The 18431-nt window shown below is 36.0% G+C and overlaps 1 protein-coding gene across 1 annotated transcript in view; it reads right to left on the bottom strand.

Moving 5' to 3' along the window:
* APOB (apolipoprotein B) overlaps positions 1-6122 on the bottom strand; it is a 37541-nt gene extending 31419 nt beyond the window's left edge. Inside the window, 4 exon segments of the mRNA XM_062618900.1 lie at positions 417-562; positions 1446-1561; positions 4236-4274; positions 5966-6122. Coding sequence (XP_062474884.1) covers positions 417-562; positions 1446-1561; positions 4236-4274; positions 5966-6023 — 359 coding nt within the window. The 5' untranslated portion in view covers positions 6024-6122.
* Between the last annotated feature and the right edge of the window lie 12309 nt (positions 6123-18431).

The following is an 18431-nucleotide window of genomic DNA, read 5'->3' as shown; positions in this document are numbered from 1 at the left end:
GGATAGGAAACATGGACTTCAGTCTCAAATGCCTTTCTATTGCACAGTCTTTGTACCACGTCAACAGAGGAAAATTATCTTAAAATGGCTGCACAGAGCCATTTAAGATTTGTTTATAAGAAGAAACATTCCACTTGTAATAATCTTTTAGGAGACTACCCAACAGTTTCTTGATGTAGATGATATAGATGACAAAAATATTCCAGGTGAAAATTCTGGATGGGAAAAAACCTTCTCTACTAGCAATTGAGAACTCTGCCAAGTTAGATCTAAAAAATTTTGCTGTGGAACCAGCTTATAAACCTAACATTATCGTGAAACATGTTCTATGCCTAGCGAAACATAGAGTGAACTGTAACACTGAATCCTGTTCCATATTAAGGCTACAAGTACTGATGATAATTGATAATGCTTACCTGGACATGGCATTTGCAAAGTCCTCAGAGTTCTTTGACTTCTTTAGCATTGTCCTTCCTTCAGTGTCAACACCAAATGTCTCCCTCAGGGAGCAATGCATTGCCCTCAGGATGAAGTGACACAGCTGTGGTACCTCCAGTTCAACCTGGAAATACAAATATGACGTATTTATCCTTTTTTCATTATAATTTTTCCAGGATCATCCATTACAGTTTTGCAAATATGATATGCCTTGGGTTTTCTGAGTGTCACAATCACCCTGCTAGAAACTTTTGGGAAACATTCCAAAGTACTCTAAATAACTTAAGGTAACTTGAGGGAAATGATATAAAAGTTGGTCTTTGCTTGGTTTGATGGTAGGGAGTATGCTAAATACATGCTAAGCAATCAGCTTAGGTTCTGAAAATTTATGGTACTAGAAGAACTGTATGAAAATTTGAGTCATTGCACTGATCACTGTCAGTGATCTGTCATTAACAGTGTGTGCTAAACAAAAAAATATTTTCCTTAGTTATTCATTTCAGAAAAAAAAAACACAAACCAAACACATGATGGGAAAGTTTGGGGTTAAATGGAGGGAGATTGGGTAATTTAATGAGCTACAGGATCTTTTACTCCTATAGCTCCAGTTCTGCCTTGACTGTTACCATCAACAAGCAATTAAGTGGTCTTCATGGCACCAATAAGCTGTTTTAGTTCAACTTCTAGAATTGTTTGTGGACATTGGCAAACTCAGCCTGAGAGCTAAGGAAAACTGAAATACCATGTCTTCCCCTCTCTCATGTAAAAGTACAGCTAGATCTGGATTGAAATGCATTTGGCACAGTGGTATGAAGGACTTCTGACACCCTCAGTGCCTTCTCTGGGACAGGAAGGGCTTAGTCTTCAGGACTCTTAACATGTGCCTTTCAAAAGAATTATCTTGTTTGGAAAAACATTGAAGAATGCTCCCCAGCTGCCAGCTTCCATGTTATTCCATACAGATATATAACAGTCCAAATCAGTTTTATTTACTCCTCTTTCTCTACCTTGCAAGTAATCTTTGAACCACTTCGAGAGTCTGCTGTTCCCGTGATCCCATTTGATGTTTCTGCTTCATATGAATAAACATACTTTCTGAGGTGTTTAAATCTGGCTGCATCTTCTGAAATTGGGAAAACAAGAGTGCTTTTATGATTTGTGTAGGATATGTATATGTAGATCCTTACAATACATGCTTAGTGTTGTGTAAGTAAAATGAATGCCACATTTAAAGGAAGCATGAGGACCCTCCCACTATTTCCTTGTGCAGAACAGCTTTCAGACAAAGAAGTAATGTCAGAGAGATACATTCTGAAGAGTAAGACAAAACTTGTGGGGAAAACATAATTTTTGGGGTCCACTTCTCTGTATGATAAGATCTGACAATATGACAACATCTGGCCTTCAAATAATGCCCCATTAAAGTTACCGAAAAAAGCAGGAGAAAACTTCAGATATGGAAGTTTTAAAAATCATAGAATTGTTTGGATTGGAAGAGACATTACAGATCATCTAGTTCCAAACCCCTGCCATGGACAAGGACACCTTCCACTACACCAGGTTGCTCAAATGACCCTATTGCTTCCAAATTAAATCAGCCAAATGGTAGTTTTCAAACTGGTAACAAAATTATTAATTTCAGCTTAGATTTTTCCATCATAATTCAAACACAAGGAGATGCTTTATCTAAATCACATGATTGAGACTGAAAACAAATAGACACAGAAAGAGACAAAACACCAAATCTAGCATTCCTCAATACCATTTCACCGAAATCTACAGAGTATCTTTCGGCTCCAGACTCTCCCGAAACATGGTCTACTCTAATTCACTTATTAGATCATAAAATTTTACTAATGGAGATAGACATCAGTTATATGAAAAGCATCCAGAACAAGGCAAAATCACTGATATGAGTAAGAACAAGGCAGGAGGAAGTATCTGCAGAGGTGTTTCTTTTTTTTTGCCAAAGGAAACCTCAAAACCTAGTGAGCTTCCTCAAAGGGATGAATTTCACCTGTGTTTTATCTGTTCCCATTGCTTTTAGAGGCAATTCACCTGTAATTCTAAACCTTAAAAGCAAGAATAAACTTAGAGACATAAAGAAAAGGATAATTTTTTTCAGTATTAAATATAGGGTTATAAGATCCTTTGGCGTCTGGAATGCATAATGTAGGCCTAACAATGTTCTCAATTACAATTCATTCCCATTATAACTGCAGGATTTATTTTTAAGCTGAACATATGATGATCAGGTATTTTAAGTGACTGTGTCAGAGCAGTTTAGGTATATCTGAACCAGAAGTTACTGCTCCTTCTGTTTAGACTGAACAGCTTACTGGGATTATGACATTGTTGCGATGCTGAGTGAAAAGGAATTTCCTAAATTGCTCCTTTGCACTTATTTGTGACTGTTTGAAAATATTAGAGTCGTGATCTGGTTTTATAGGAAAAAAAAGGTAAAGGTATCTTGGTGTAAACCCACGTGCTCACCATCAAATCTGTATGATTTTGCCTATCTATATGTGCCATGAATGTAGTTTGCTCTTCTTCTTTTATAAAATATTTGTCATGTCAGAGGCTAATGGAAATGTTAACTTGACCTTTTTATGTGACAGAATTACATATTTAAAAGGAGAACAGAATAGTACTACAAATCTCATATTTCCTCCTTGGACTGTCACTTTTATAGACTTTACATACTGTAATAATGTTTCAATTGAGATTACTTTCACGTAATTCCTAAACAGAATTAATACAATTAATACTATCATGCAGTAATCAGCATCAAAAACATTTGCAAACTGAATTATCTAATTAACACTAAAATTAACTGCTATAAGAAAATTCAGCATTATCCCTGTCACTTTTGGCTGTCCTGATCTATAATACTGTTTAACTGAACGTTCTCAAAAATTTTCTCAACACCATTATCTACTATGTTAAAGCCAAAAGGCTGATTATGCCTCCATGTCCTGCTTTTAAACAGGAATAAATGGAAAAGGAATAGGGAAATTATTAGATTAGAATTGTAAATATAATGTAATTTATTGTATCAAAATACATAAGAAATTGGCAATGAAGCCCAAATTCTTCAAGTTGATTCAGGCAGCTGAAATAAACCCAGTTGCCCGGAGATGGCGCTATAGCAAAAAACAAGGGGGAAAAAGACACCGAAGACGAGAACAAAACACCTCCTGCAGTACTTTGACCCTATGGTGGAACATTATATATCTAACCAAGCAGTCAAGGCTAGTCAGAGTTCACTACAAAGACAGGGCATAAAGTCAGCGTTTCCCGAGTCTTGACTTGTTTAAAGAAACTGCTGTCCTTGCTGACAGAGTTGATGATTTATTCTACAGGTATTTAGTTAGATATCCAAGTGCAATTCCGTGGGTTTAGCAGTCACTGGAAGGTGTAAATGGGAAGAGAAATTCAGCCCACTGTAGAGTTTAATATACATAACCTCACTGCTAAAGTATCACATCTAATAAACAGGGATTTCTAGATTAGGGAATTTGCACCTGACAATTAAGACATCAACAAAACAAAGGAAAGTAGTTTATTAATGGCAGCTTTTTAAAAGTTTAGAAACTCAATCACTTCTTAGGAAACTTTCGAGATTCTTTGAGCCAAGCTTTGTGGCTAATTAAATATCTAAAGTAAGTGGCAATAAAGAATATTACTATCACTTCTGTTTCAGAGGAAGAGATTTAGGGAAAAGTCAGGCTTAGAAAGATGCATTCAGTTAATATAGCAAAATAAGATAACAAAAGCAGATTTAAGAAATCAGTTACTTGAACATCCTGGATTTCCACTTTCGGGTGTTTCTTCTTCTGTAAAGAATAAAAAACCCAAAGAATTAAAAGCTGGAAAAGCAGTTTACAGCTATAAAACAAGGGCTATGGAAATATAATCAGAAATACTATATTTTCATTGTCAGGCTTTTTAAATTCATACCAACTTTTGAACATTGATTTAAATAACAAAGCTACCCTTACCAGTACAGAGTCAAATCCAGAGGGAATTACAGTAGTTGCCTTGTGAACTAAGACCTCAGAATAATGTCTTGAAGTCACTGAATTAAATTATTTTGATTTAAACTGAGAAGCATCAGCTTTTTGGTTAACAAGTATTTTTAAAAGCACTATGTTATGTGAAATAGAAAATTTATAAATTATGGACAAACAAAGTAGAGGTAGACAAATTAAATCTGCCATATAACATGGTTTACTTTAAAATTTTAGCCTATTTGAGCACACAAAAGTACTGCATAATGAATACATGGCTGTATTTAGCTTCTTGTGCATTTAAAAAAGGAAAACCGTGAAGATTAATACTACTATTCTTTTCTATTAAATATTTTCTGAATATTTAGAGTTTATTCTTTGAAAGAGAAGAACACTTATTGGAAGCCTATTCAAATTATGTAGAATCATTTGCTCCAATCTGTTTTAGATATGTCCCATATGACTCTATTTAAAATAAAGTATATCATATGTATAATATAGCAAATCTGTAATGCAGCAAATCTATAATTTGCTGCATTCATTTGATGCTATGTCATTCTTTAGGATATCATACATGAACACCAGGACTTATCACAATATTCTCTGCACACTTTCCAAGTTTTCATTCTGGACATTCTAAGAATGACCACACTATAGAAATAGGGTGTCTCATTAGCTACAGTAACAACAATAGCAATAGTTATACTACAATTACTATTACAATAGTAAGAGTAATAACACTATTAATAACCACTGGAAAAAAAGTGCATCCTTTAAAATTGTGTATCATCATTCATCAGTAGAATATTAGTTCAACAAAGGTGTATTTATGGTGAATTTAATTTATATATAAACCAGACCTGTATAATTGGCCTCAGACTCAGTTTCCTCCTAAAGCTTCCTGAAGTCTTAAGTTACACTATAGTGTTATATTCTAAAAAAGCCACTTCTTGGGAAGGAAGGATATCTTACAATCCACAGCACCATATTGATCTAGGCTGTCTTTTCTGATTTTAGGGGAAAAATACCTTTTATTGGCTTACTTCTTTAACCACCACTACTACTGATGACCATGAGCCTTTTAACACAAAATTGTGTTTCAAATGTCAGTATTACCTGCCAAAGACATTTTGCTTTACTGCTCTCTATCTTCACATTTGCCACAAAATAGGTTAAAACCAGCTGGGATAAATCTGTATGGTATCTCCAAACTTCAGTATCTTCATGGGGGTTTAGAAGGACAGCATTATAGAAAAACTATCAGGCCAAAATAAATTATGTGAATTCCTTACAAGTTGCAAAATACATTAAATCTGATAAAAAGATACCAGAAAACATTTGTGAATTTTTGATGTGATCCTCCTGATTTCCCATTCCTACAAAGGGAAGAGATGAGATCTTTGCCACACTTACCCTAATTCTATAAGCCATTGTCCTGTTGATTTTTGCATTATTGTTGTTTTAACGGGTTCATAAATAAAGCAGCAAAAAGCACTAACATTAAAAGCAGTACTTACGTGTAAGAACACCACTGCTGAGCAGCAGCAAGAGCAGCAAGAGCTGCACAGGGCCCATGGTGAGCCCTGGACACTCTTGTTGCTTTTTATTTTCCCCTGTTTTTCCTTCCCTCCCCTCTTCACCTCTTCCCTACAGCCTCAGAGGGAGAATGAGCCTTCTGACTTGGACTTCCATTTATATAGTGTGCAGCAAGCAGCTGAGGCAAACGGTTTAGAAAGCTCAGAGCAAATTGCCAAAGGTCCAAAGGTGAGAGTTTCAGGTCCTCACTGCACTCCAGACAATGCTCTACTTTGGTTGTTGGGAGCCCCGGAAGGCAGAAGACTAAGCATATATTCTAGATAAGTCACTGTTCCAGTTCATTTTTTTTTTTTTCTTTAAGAGACTCTTAAAAGCAAAGTCCTCCAGCTAACAATGTATTCAAGTAAATTTCCCACATCTACACAGGAACAATTACAACTCAGAAATTATAGCTAGAAGAAATGATCGCTGTAGCATGCTTTCAGTATAGATGCTGAGAGGCTTAAGGGTATGGGTACTTGAGAATATGAGAGTATTATGCAATTTAGACATCTCCTCTTTACAGGCACAAGAATGAAAGTTTAAGGGTTTTTTTCCACTGTTGCACCAAAATTTGTCATTTACCATTCTAAAAATAATTTTATATCTACTTGCAATATTCCAGTCATGTTCATGCTGAAAGTAAGCTCTGCATAATTCTTTTGTTTCCTTATTTTTAGATTCAATTTCTTTATTTGCTAATAATAGCAAAAATATGAAAATAGATGATAAAATTTATCTGAATGAAGAAGATAAACCTGATCAAAATACAAACAAAAGAACCTTCTAATGAATATGAATATTGGTAAAAAAGACTGGGTTTATGGCTTGAAAAATTCAAGTTTGGTTTCTTTCTCTACTTGTATCTATCAAAGCTAACTGCAGTAAAAAAAAAAAAAGACTATGGAATTAGTTAAGAATATTTTGTTCAGCAAATTTAATTTTCATGTATCTGATGAAATGGAAATGTTTTGACATGCCCGAATCAAAATATTTCCTCTTAGCCTGTTGACTCAAAAAATCAAATTTTGGCTTAGCTAAGCAGTAATTTCTTTTCCCTTGAAGTGTTACCATGTTACCAAGCATCCTGGTAGTTACCTTTAAAGTCTCTTATTTCTTCATACCCTCTCTCTCAGACTTGAGAGTTGGGTTATATTTCCTAGGATGCACTATGATCATGTAACTCCTAACATCAGTTCAACCAAATGGTAAGCACTGATGTACAATGAATGGAGTGTACTGTCCAATAACAAAGACATCTTCCTTTGTAATTAGGATTTTGTCTGATTACATTAACAAGAGCATGCTATTTCAGAGATTTTTTTTGCAGTGATTTCTGTTGTGGATTCATCAGTATTGGAGGCATCATGAAGAAAGCATTTCTTAGATTTTTCCATTGTGGTTTCTGTCCTTGGCTTATATCAATCACAGATACAATAAAACAACCAATAGGAGATAATTAATTTTTACTTCCAAAAAGCAACATAGCTTCTTGTTTACTTTTGTGTCCACAGTTGCCTCAATGTGTTTTGTGATACATAATAATGATTTTACTTTGTAGCATGATTCTACCAAAGAGACTGTACATAAATATAAGATTTTTATTCACATAGAATTTAATCCTTTAAAACATCAAGACATTTTGATTATTACTTAAAATACACATATTTATTCACTTAGCACTGCAGATAAATAGACCTCTGAAGCGTCCAGCATCGAGAGATTTGTTAGCTATCTCCCAATTTTGCCTGTGTCTCCTCACTGCTTCCAGTTGGCCATTTGGGCTCAGACTGAAGCTGATTGTATTAATATGACATTGCATGGACATAAACAGTTTACGGAAGCTATGACTCAGCCCATAAGCATGCAGATAACAAGGGTGCACCGCTCTACTGTGACAGGTTTATATTGCTGGATTACCTAGTCAAGGGACAGCTTTTTTTCCCATAACAGGTGCCACAAAATGCCACACACTGCTTTTACCTATTCAATCATCAAGGAGTCCTCATGTTTTCAGCTCATTGGAAGAAGTCAATGTTCACATGGAGTTAGACAACAAAGTTCTTATTTCACCTTTGTCTGTGAAATCTTGGGCTTTGACCCCAGAACACAGTTTATCTTCCATACTAATCTGTTTTAAATCACATTATCTTATTTCATTCATTGTGTTTCTCAATTACATTTGGCTAAGTCCACTCTCCTCTGAGTGCATCTCTTGGAAGTGAAATTAAGACTTTGGAGATGGAACCATTCTAAAGCCTGTTGACTAAATCGCAGGTCTTACATCTTTGTATGTTTTTCATGCTTTATGGCAAAGGCAGGCAAATTTTATTGGTGCAGATTTGAAAAGAGAAAGGATGATGAAAGGATGTTGGAAACCTCAAGCTCTACTCCTTGATGTTCTACACTGGAAATTGCTCCAACCTTTGGTATATGCTGTGTATCTCTAATTTGCACAGATTTAGTCCTGATCTAAACTCAAACCCCTTAAACAGAAGTTCTCCAGGTGTCTTTGGATCAAGACCATGTGCGATGACTGCTTTGTTCTTTCTTTTTCCTTAAGATTATTCTTTTTTTCCTTTAGTCCACAAAGCTCAGAAATAAGGACAGTTTGGGCCTTGGTGCTCACCATTATAAAGTAACATTGTTGAATTAGTAGGTACCAAGAGATCGTTAAGTTGGCTCACCATTCCATTCAAAAACCTTAAATACCAATATTAAAAAATACTAAAAAACAAATATGAAACTATATTTAGAGAGGAACCATTTCTGGACATTCCACACCTTTTTTCCTTAGGAAATCCTAGTAAGGGGAAAATTCCCTAAAGGAGATAAAAATGTCATCAGCTTCTGGAAACTAACCATTCTGAAATGAAATTTCATGGCTTATTGAGGAAAGTGTAGGGCATTTATTAATTCTGATGAAATAAGCTAGATAGAGCTGTCATATATTTAATGAATTTTGCCAATTATGCCTTCTTTCATTCTTCATTCTTCATTTCTTTCTCTCATTCTTCAATCTTGTCATTGGTTTAGGATGTTCTGCATGTTCATATGTTGGTTGTACCTAAAAATTAAAAGCATGGAATATGCACAAAACGTGCACAGATTCTGTGTATAACACAGAGCAAGTGCAGTTCATATACATAAAGAACGACTGATAAATTGAAATTGTCACACATATATATGTATGGACTGTGTGTTCACAAAATCTTCATGCATTCATCAGACATACTCAAGTATGAAACGTAGGAAGTATGACAATACTTCCAATATGCTGAATTAATTTTGCATGGAGAGACAATTTGTGCATGGGTATTATGGATATGGAAAACCTCTGACATCATATGGAAACCTTAGCAATTTTAGACTTATAGAATAAACTTGGTTTGGAAGGGACCTCTAAAAGTCATCTAGACAGCCCCACACTCAAAACATATCTTACTAGATCAGGATGCTCTGGGCCTTGTACAGTGGAGTCCAACCAGTTACGAAGGTACGATCATTTAATGTTCTGTCCTTCATGGACTTCAGTCTAGCTGCAGTATTAACAGGCTACTGCCTTCTCACACATACATGATGGAGTTATGTAACTGGTTGGGTAACTGTACTTTAAATGACTGATAAACAGGTGAATTTCCATTGGAACAGCAGCACTTTCTTGAGAAGCGGCTGACCAAGTTTCCTGCTTTGCTATCATGAGTGAGGGTTTGATTCTAATAGGGTTTGATCCTATGTATATATGTCCTAAGTAGAAGGCTACATGTAATTTTGGGTGGGAGCAGCCTTTCTGATGAATCTGGACTACTATGTAGCACAACTGGAAGTTTGTAGAGCCAGAAAACTGAACAAGTAAATAATGAAACAACTCCTCTGCATGTTGGGACATGTATCTGGAAGTACAAAGTCCTAGCTGCACACATAATAGTTTTCCTCTCCTCTCCTCTCTCCTCTCCTCTCCTCTCCTCTCCTCTCCTCTCCTCTCCTCTCCTCTCCTCTCCTCTCCTCTCCTCTCCTCTCCTCTCCTCTCCTCTCCTCTCCTCTCCTCTCCTCTCCTCTCCTCTCCTCTCCTCTCTCCTCTCCTCTTTCTAATATACCCACTACACAGTGTTCATTTTTTTTTTCTTTTTTTTTTTTTTTTTTTAATGCTATTACTCATTCACATTAATGCCCAACACTTATGATTCTTTAGGAGCTCCTTGGAAACATTGGTCTTAGTCTTCCACTATGTTTCCCAGATCACAGTGTCGTCTGTTTAGGTCTTTGCATGTCCCTCATCAGAGAAAAATGGTTGTATTTTCTGGCGAAACACCTATGGTGTTAACTATAACCCAATGGCAACTGGAGGAAACTGTGTCTCCCAAAGGAGGTGTTGGAGGTGCATAAACATACACTCTATTTGTCTAAGAACCACTGCCAGAAGCCTGCTGAGGCATCAGGAGTAGAAAAATATTTGGCATAAGCCATCTCCAGAATTTCTCTCCTTGTAGGTAGTGGAAAATGTTTCCTTTTTACATATTTATTTAGTTCTTTTGAGAATATTCCTGGGCAAAGGGTCTGTCCTTTTGCGCTAACAAGAAAATGTACTGATTCTGTTGAACCTTTTATTCATGCACTCCTTTCAAAGTATTAAACTTCCCCAGTTCCTTCATTTTCTGTTTTGTCCCTAGGCAAAGTAATGTACTTTTGAACTGAGACAGGTTGGGATCTCTAAATTCAGTTTTGAATTCTGCCACGAGATACCTACGAAGACATTGCAAACCTCTACTTTATTGTCTCTCACCAACAAGGTGACACTGCAAAGTGCTCAGTATATTTCTAAACCAGCATCTTTTTTATGTTTCCACCTCCCCCTTTCTTTCTCACCCCCATCCCCACCCCATTAATTCCAATTTCTTATTTATCCATACTTTTCACTCAAATGCTCCCTTCTAAACTCACCACTAAAAGACTGATCTTCTGCTGTCTTTTTTTGTACTAATAGCACTGTTTCTGGTACAGATGTTCAGTGCATCTGCAAAAAAGTAAGACTAAGAAATAACCTATTTGCTTTCACAATGACAATCCAGGGATTTCCTGTAGCAAAATTAACTGCTGCTGTCCTAGTAAATTCCACTGAACCAGTGGTGTTTTTGTCATCCTTTTTGTCCAGGTTGCAATGGTCCAGTATTGCCAGCCTTGCCAACATATACTCCAGTGGAGTGTCATGACATAAGTGGTTCAGTGAATCATGGTTTATGAAAACTCCAACTTGAAAATCTGTGCACCTCTTTGCTTCATTTTTCCCATGGTTTCAACCCTTCATACTGCCAGAGCTTTCATGTACACAGGATGCCATCTCTGCCTGCAAAATTCCAACTGCTTTCCCAAAATGAATTCACACCACTACTGTGCTTTCTATGATGCTTTTCCTCATCTCTGCATCTGGCCACTTCTCAGAGACCCAATTTGTTTTCCAGACTTATGAACTGAGTTCATCAACGTAGAAACAGTTTCCTTCGTTTTTCTATTCTTTCTTTTCAAATATTTATCTGTCACATGTTAATTTTCTACAGAAGACCGTGCTCCTCAAATGGACAACACTACAGTTAAATACTTAGCCTTTGGCGCTTCAAATAAATGGAAGCTTTGACAGTAAGAACTATCGTTTATAGAACTATTAACTTGCTGGTTTTGCTGGCTTCTGCTGCTCAAAAATACACCAAGGAATAATGTTTAAATCTTTTCCAGTTGTTTTGGGAGCTCATTTTTCCACTACTCTGAGAAATTCATTTTTCTTTCTGCTTCTGAGAGCTGTTCAATAATCACTCAAAGTCAAAGAGTCTGACATGTCACCTTCATTCAGCGTCTGAGCTGATCCATCAGTCTGATAGTTTTAACTGATAGGTATTGTGCCACACAAATTTCTACATAATATTACAGGGAATTTTACTAGATCATTCTTAAGCCTTTTCAAGACACTGTTCTGCTTAGGGAAAAAAATTTGTCTTTACATTAGTAATAGGGAATAGAACCACACATGGACTAACTTGCCTTGCAGAGCATAGGAAGCCCTGATTACTAGCTTTCTCCTAATGTTAGATAATTAATACTGCAGAAGATACCCCCTGTGACATATTAGCTGCTTGAAGGCCACAATGAAGGCTCTGTGGACAAAACTCTCACATGATAATTAAGGAAATAGTTAGGTTTGCCCAATGTCTCATCTGAGGAGGAGAAAGAGATTTTTTTTTCATTTTACTAAGGCACTGATGTAATACAAGGAAGAAAAAAAAAATAAAAATGAGTCAGTACCTTTTGCATTACATTACCAGGAATGATAACGAAATATATGAAGCCACAAAAGTGATAGTAGATATGGCTGTCAGGTGGGGGTTGAACTTTAATCTATATATGGACCAGGTTATAAATTTCATTACTGGATGATGAACTGCACCTGTTAGGCTTGAGGCTCTGAAAAGTTAGAAGGAAGGGGACATGTCATTCATCTTATTGGTACTGACATCAAAGGCTTTTCCCTTTCTGGTCACCTTCATAAATACAGCCTTAATGAGCAGTGGGTTCAGTTACCTTCCCAGGGTAAAAATTAAAATTTAATTCAAAATTAAAAATGTTATTGTAGTGATTGCGATTCTAAATTCTAGGACAAGCCAACAGTCACAGAGATTTGAGAAAAAAAACCTGTCTTTTATCCCTAAAGGGGCTTTGCATTGTGTCATTGCCATATCTTCAGTTTACCCAGCTGATTAAACAGCACAATTCTACTAATGATAACAAAAATTCTTGATTTTTAGAAATGTCCTCTAAGAAGAAAGGCCTTTTTAACCTCTGTTTGCATTCCTTTTTAAACTCAATATAGCATCCTAGATGAACATACAACTGATAGGAATCAGATTCATATTTTAAAGAGATTAAAAAAGAAATGTAGCAGTCTTCTAACCAGGATGAGACTTTGTTGTTGTTTTTTTTTTGTTATTGTATTGCTGAAGATGAAAATGTGTCTCCTAAAATCCAAATTTTTAAGAGTTATAAGTTTCCAAATGAAATTCAGTTTTGATGGAATATGAGAATATGATATGGAATATAAATGAGCACAAAAGAAGTGTATTTATTCAGAATACTAACTTGTCCCTATTATTTCACATAGTAAATAGGAGTTTTACTGTGAAGATTTTTCATGTAGAATGCAAAATCCATGCATTGATTGATATGGACTTCTGACAAAATCAAGGGGTTTCAAAATCTGAAGTGTTGGTTAAAACTTATGTCCAATATTAGTACATTTTTATTAGTAAAATCATGTTACTTTTGTTAATGCCACAATACAGCCAGAAATAATCATGTTGGAAATAAGCACGCTACCTCTTACTGGCATTCCCTACACATTTGATGATGTCCCAGGGGCTACAGTGACATTGTAACATGATTCCAATTTGAAGTATCAAATTATATGGTTGGGTTTTCACATTGGGCACTGAATTCTTTTTATACAAAGATTCTGTTTTGAGGTCTGAGGATTTGAAAATCAGTCCATGATATCTTTGAAAAATGTGTCTCTCTGGCTAATACGGGGTTGCAAAAAGTTGCCACTTTAGCTAAAATTCCTTTACATCAAGGGTTTAGTGAAGATGGAGCATTTTGTTTTGTATTTGTGTCTGACTGTCCAATTGTCTCTGCTATCAACAATGTAGTGATTCATTATGCTGATCATTCAAATGAAACCAACCTCATTTAACACTAAGATAAGGTATAAACTGCAAAAATAGGTTAAAGTTCATCTTTCAATAGTATCTGGGGCTCACAAAAGAAAAGGGAACATCCTTTTGTTCAAATGTTATTTAGTTCAGATGTTATTTAGTAATAGAAGGAAAACTTCCAGAAGTTAATTTTTTAAAATTTGAAAACATGCTTAATCAAGTTAAATAAAACATTTAAATATTTATTTAGTTGGCAAGAATGACGATTTCTGAATTATATGTTTTTGGCCTAAAATCCAAACATATCAACATGCCAATTATGAAAGAGTTTAATGAAAAATGACAGGTTTCATAAAGAAATGTTTGCACTAGCAGTCACTTTATCTGCAGGAATGAATTGGTTGACAATGATGGAGTTAGCTATGTTACTCTATCTGGTATGAGGATTTGGCTCCGTTCTGAAGCTTCCTCTGTAATTTGATGCTTTCAGCAGCTACTTCTCTGCTGACCGCTCCACCATTCACCATTCTATTCCTTGATCTTTCACCATCTTTTCCCTTGCATCGGGTACCTCTGTTTGATTTTTCATTGCCACAATTGCACCTAAGGAACTTTATTCTCTAGTGTTATTCTTTTTTTATTCCTATTATTTTCTCTGTTTCAGCACATTACTTATGGTATCCCAGTGTTACCTTTACTTCTTTGTCATTTGCTAAGGCTTCCTTTGGCGTCAGACTGCTGAAATAATCTCTTCACCTTCCTGTTCACTAAGCCTTTGTAGTCCACCATCCCATCCATAATTCCTCTGGGAGAACAACCTAGCAGATTCTCATCACACACACTCCAGCTCCTTAAAATAGCCAATTCTGTTGCATTAAACTACCTATAACTTCAAAGTGCTTTACTGTGGAGCTTCCTCAATAACCCTCTGCCCATTTTGTAAGCTCATTATGCAAGGCTTCTACACTATTTCCTCGACTAGTGTAGACTTCATGCCTACAATGTCCCGATAGTAAATTTAGATAAGATGTTTTCCACTGTAATGGTAAGGATTTGCTGGGCAGAGAATGTGGACATAGTTTTGAGCAATTCAGAATTGTGGTCAGTGTGTACCAGTGGCAAAAAACCAAAGCACATAATGAAGGAAGAGAATGGAAATCGGTGTCAAAATATTGTAACAGCTTTCTAGTAATGCAAACAATGGTATGTTCTCAACAGTAACAATAATAACAATAGAAGCAAACAAAGCTATTATTCAGCTCCTGTGGTTCCAGTTCAAGAAATATGTAGTAGACACTGAGAAGTATCAGAGATATGCAGGTCAGAAATGGAAAATATTACTATCTATCTGAGAGAGACTAAAGAGACTGTAATTGTTTGCTTTAAAGAGGAGATAAGATAAAGGCACACAAACCAATTACAAATACAGAGAAAGATGAAAAGCACTGAGAGACTCCTTTTCTTGCAGTACTAGAAGACATTTCGGGTGCTTGCATGTGAAATCAGTTCCTGAAATATAGTCATTGAATTTTGTGTTCAACTCTTTGGGTATCAAGGACACATGTATGGTGGTTGGAGATAACAGGAGATTTGCATACTTCTCAGTCAGAAACTGAAGGTCAGAGAAGATAGACAGCCCATTGAGGAAAAAATGATACTAAATGTCCAAGTTTATTTAATCTTGCTTTCAGTGAATTTGAAAGTTGGCAATAAATCTGAATGTAAAAGTTAAACTAACTGAACAAGAGCAAGTATTAAACATGATTCAGAGGTAGCTCTGGAGACCTCTGTTTTAAGTCAGTTCATTTATGTACCTCTTGGTTTAGATTATCTCCTGGATGTCCTATTCTAGCTGGACTGGGATCTTACCACCTGATGTTGCTGGGGAAAGAGTGTAGCTGTTTCTGAATGTCTACTTTATATTTTATAAAAATCCATCTTTTAGTCTGAATACTAATTCATGAGGCAGGATTCTTGTGCGGCTAGAAAACACATTTCAAAGTGTCAATTATATTCCCACATAAAATTTGCTCTCAACAGACTTACATCAATATACATTTATTTTCCAGTATCTTGAGTGAAGTAATTCATGATTCACCCAAGTAAGAATGTAGAATGTAGATTAAGGAAGAATGTAGAATGTAGAATCAGGTTCCCTCATGATGGATGGTAGAGTTTGAAATGAGTAAAGCTAAGAATGTAAAACTTCTCCAGTTCCTTGAAAAGACAGTTGTGCTTAGAAATTCAGATGTTAGAACTTTTATTACTCAATTTCATGGAATTAATATCAAGCCTAATGTTGAATTTCAGTTAGCTGAGATTTATGTTGGGAGAGTGTTTGAACTTTTCCCATGAATTTACTCTTAGGTAAAAAAATTATCTTGAAATGAAATTACACACAGGCTTAACATTTCTGTGTCAGCTCTTAGCTGAGTCTGTGCTGGAAGCTTTCTCCCTTCAGTCACTGTTGATGGACATCTAAATCAGCCACAGCACAGAAGCAAGACTGCATTGAAACACTAAATGGTCAGCAGTCAGATAGACTGCAAATAGGCAATTTTGGATGGTATTCTTTTTCCTTATTTCCCTAAAGTTAGGGTCCAAAGACAGTGATGGTTACGATGGTTTGGAGAGAGTAAGTCCAGAAATCTAGAAAGTGTATTATCTTTAGATCAGGACCTGAATGAAGCTAAGCATTTAAAAAAGTAGAATATAAGGTGGAGAGGATATCTGAGGAGTGAAAAGTTGGTGCTCAAATAGGGATGGAACAGAGAAGTTAGAAGAATGAATGGGCCATTGAAATATTCACACACCTAAAGATGCCCAGAAATGCAGATAGTAACTTTCATGAACAGAAATGAAGATACCCCTTACTACAGAAAAACTGATTTGACAAACAGATTTTCCTGTAGAATAAGAAACAAACAGAAAATGTCTGGCAAAGAAGAACAGAAATTCAACTAGTTCCAGGGGAAAATGGTAATGAGGACAGCTGGGTTTGTTTGTACTAAAAAATGAAATGTGTAAAGGATCACTTTCTGGCTCTGAGTCCAGGGGTTGTGGTACAGTCCATGTCCACCAAGTTAAATTCTCTCATGTCACCAAACAAGGAGCTCACATGCAGTATGTGTATTGGGAATGGTTCCTGACTTAAGATAAGTCTCAAGTGGTGACTCCGCATTATCTGGGAAAGTGCTTGTGGGCTGGGCTGAAAAGAGTCTGTTGACTATGCTATTTAGCTGTAAGAAAAAGGTAAAGCCTAATTGCCATCATTCTGTTTAGTTTACTAGTGTAGGTGTAGCTTGGGAGAGTAGAGTCCAAGGAGACATGAAGATAATATGCAAAGTACTGCAAGATAAAATGGAATGCCATGACCTGAGGACCTAAGAATATCAGGGAGGAAAAATGCTGGGATTTCTCTCAAATACAGGAAAGATCAAGTATACAAACCTGCAAAGCATTTTAACAAGAAATACTTATAAAGCCACCAAAGCCAGTACATTTTCTTATCAAAGTGTATCCAGTGAACAGAAGGTTATGTTTGCTAAAAGTAAGGATATGAAATACGAACCTGAGGAAGCCTGAAAAACACTCTGTTAATTTTTAGTTGCACTGGAAAACAATGATTCTGCTGGTTTCTTACTGGAAGAGATCTAGATTGTGCCAGTTTAGAGAAAACTTTCAAGAAAGTGGTGTTATTCTCAGTGATTCTTCCAGTGGAATTTCAAAGTATTTTTCTTCCAAAGGATGAGGGTAAAGATTTGACAAGGGAAGGAAAATAAGTAGATTATTAGTATTTCTAGGAAACTGAGACTTGTTCAGCCACTAACAACCGTTTATGAAAAGAGAACTGTTCTTGTGAAAGAAAAAAAAAAAAAAAAGAGGATCATGATAAGTACATGGAAGAAGAATATAACTTCTTTACTGCAATACCATTTCAGAATTTCCATGTTAAACAACAGGAAAAAACCTGACAGGAAGAACTCCAAGCCTAATTTAATAAGTGACTATGTCAGAAAATGCCACTAAAAGAAACAGAACATAAACAATGAATAAGAAAAAGGAACAGATCAGCAAAAATGTTAAATCTTGGAAGGGTTAAGGGAGAACTGCCAGAAGTCCAGACGGAAGGTATAAGTCCTGTAAAAAAAGAAAGCAAAGGAAGGATAGGAAGAAAGGAGTTCATAGAAGGATGCTGTTAAGGTTGGTCTGAAAATTAAATTGACATCAGCCTCAATTCTCACCTTCAAAACTTGGGGCACATGTAGAAACAGAATTGTTATGGTACTTTTTTGGTGATATAATGACAATGCCATCAGAGATAGTGAGGTACTCAGCAAAACCAGCAAATCTAAAATTTTGACTGAATCCTGCTGTATCTTTCTGTGGATCTAGCCTACAGTCAACACAGAAGAGGTTAGAAGGTCACCAGGAAGGGACCAAATTATCTCAAGAACTAGGACATTAGGAATAGCATGAATTTCTATAGTAAAAAGGGAAAGGTCATTCACTTAAGAACAGATAGGAGTAACCTCTGCTTTAAGCTAGAAAATTTTACATTGGGGAAAAAAAAAAAGGAAAGGAAGGATTTATATATATTGTTATGGGCAGGATAACTGAATACTGAGCTGTGATATAAGTGGAAAGCAGCTGCTATCTTAAGCTCTATCAATGAAAACATTTGTACTAGTGATAGGGACGCATTACATGT

This window comes from Pezoporus occidentalis, unplaced genomic scaffold, assembly GCF_034315485.1.
Source record: "Pezoporus occidentalis ecotype Australia unplaced genomic scaffold, CSIRO_AGI_Poc_V1 ctg206, whole genome shotgun sequence".
Lineage (NCBI taxonomy): Eukaryota > Metazoa > Chordata > Aves > Psittaciformes > Psittacidae > Pezoporus > Pezoporus occidentalis.
The sequence above is the reverse complement of the archived record's forward strand: the minus strand, read 5'-3'. Positions and strand labels throughout refer to the sequence as shown.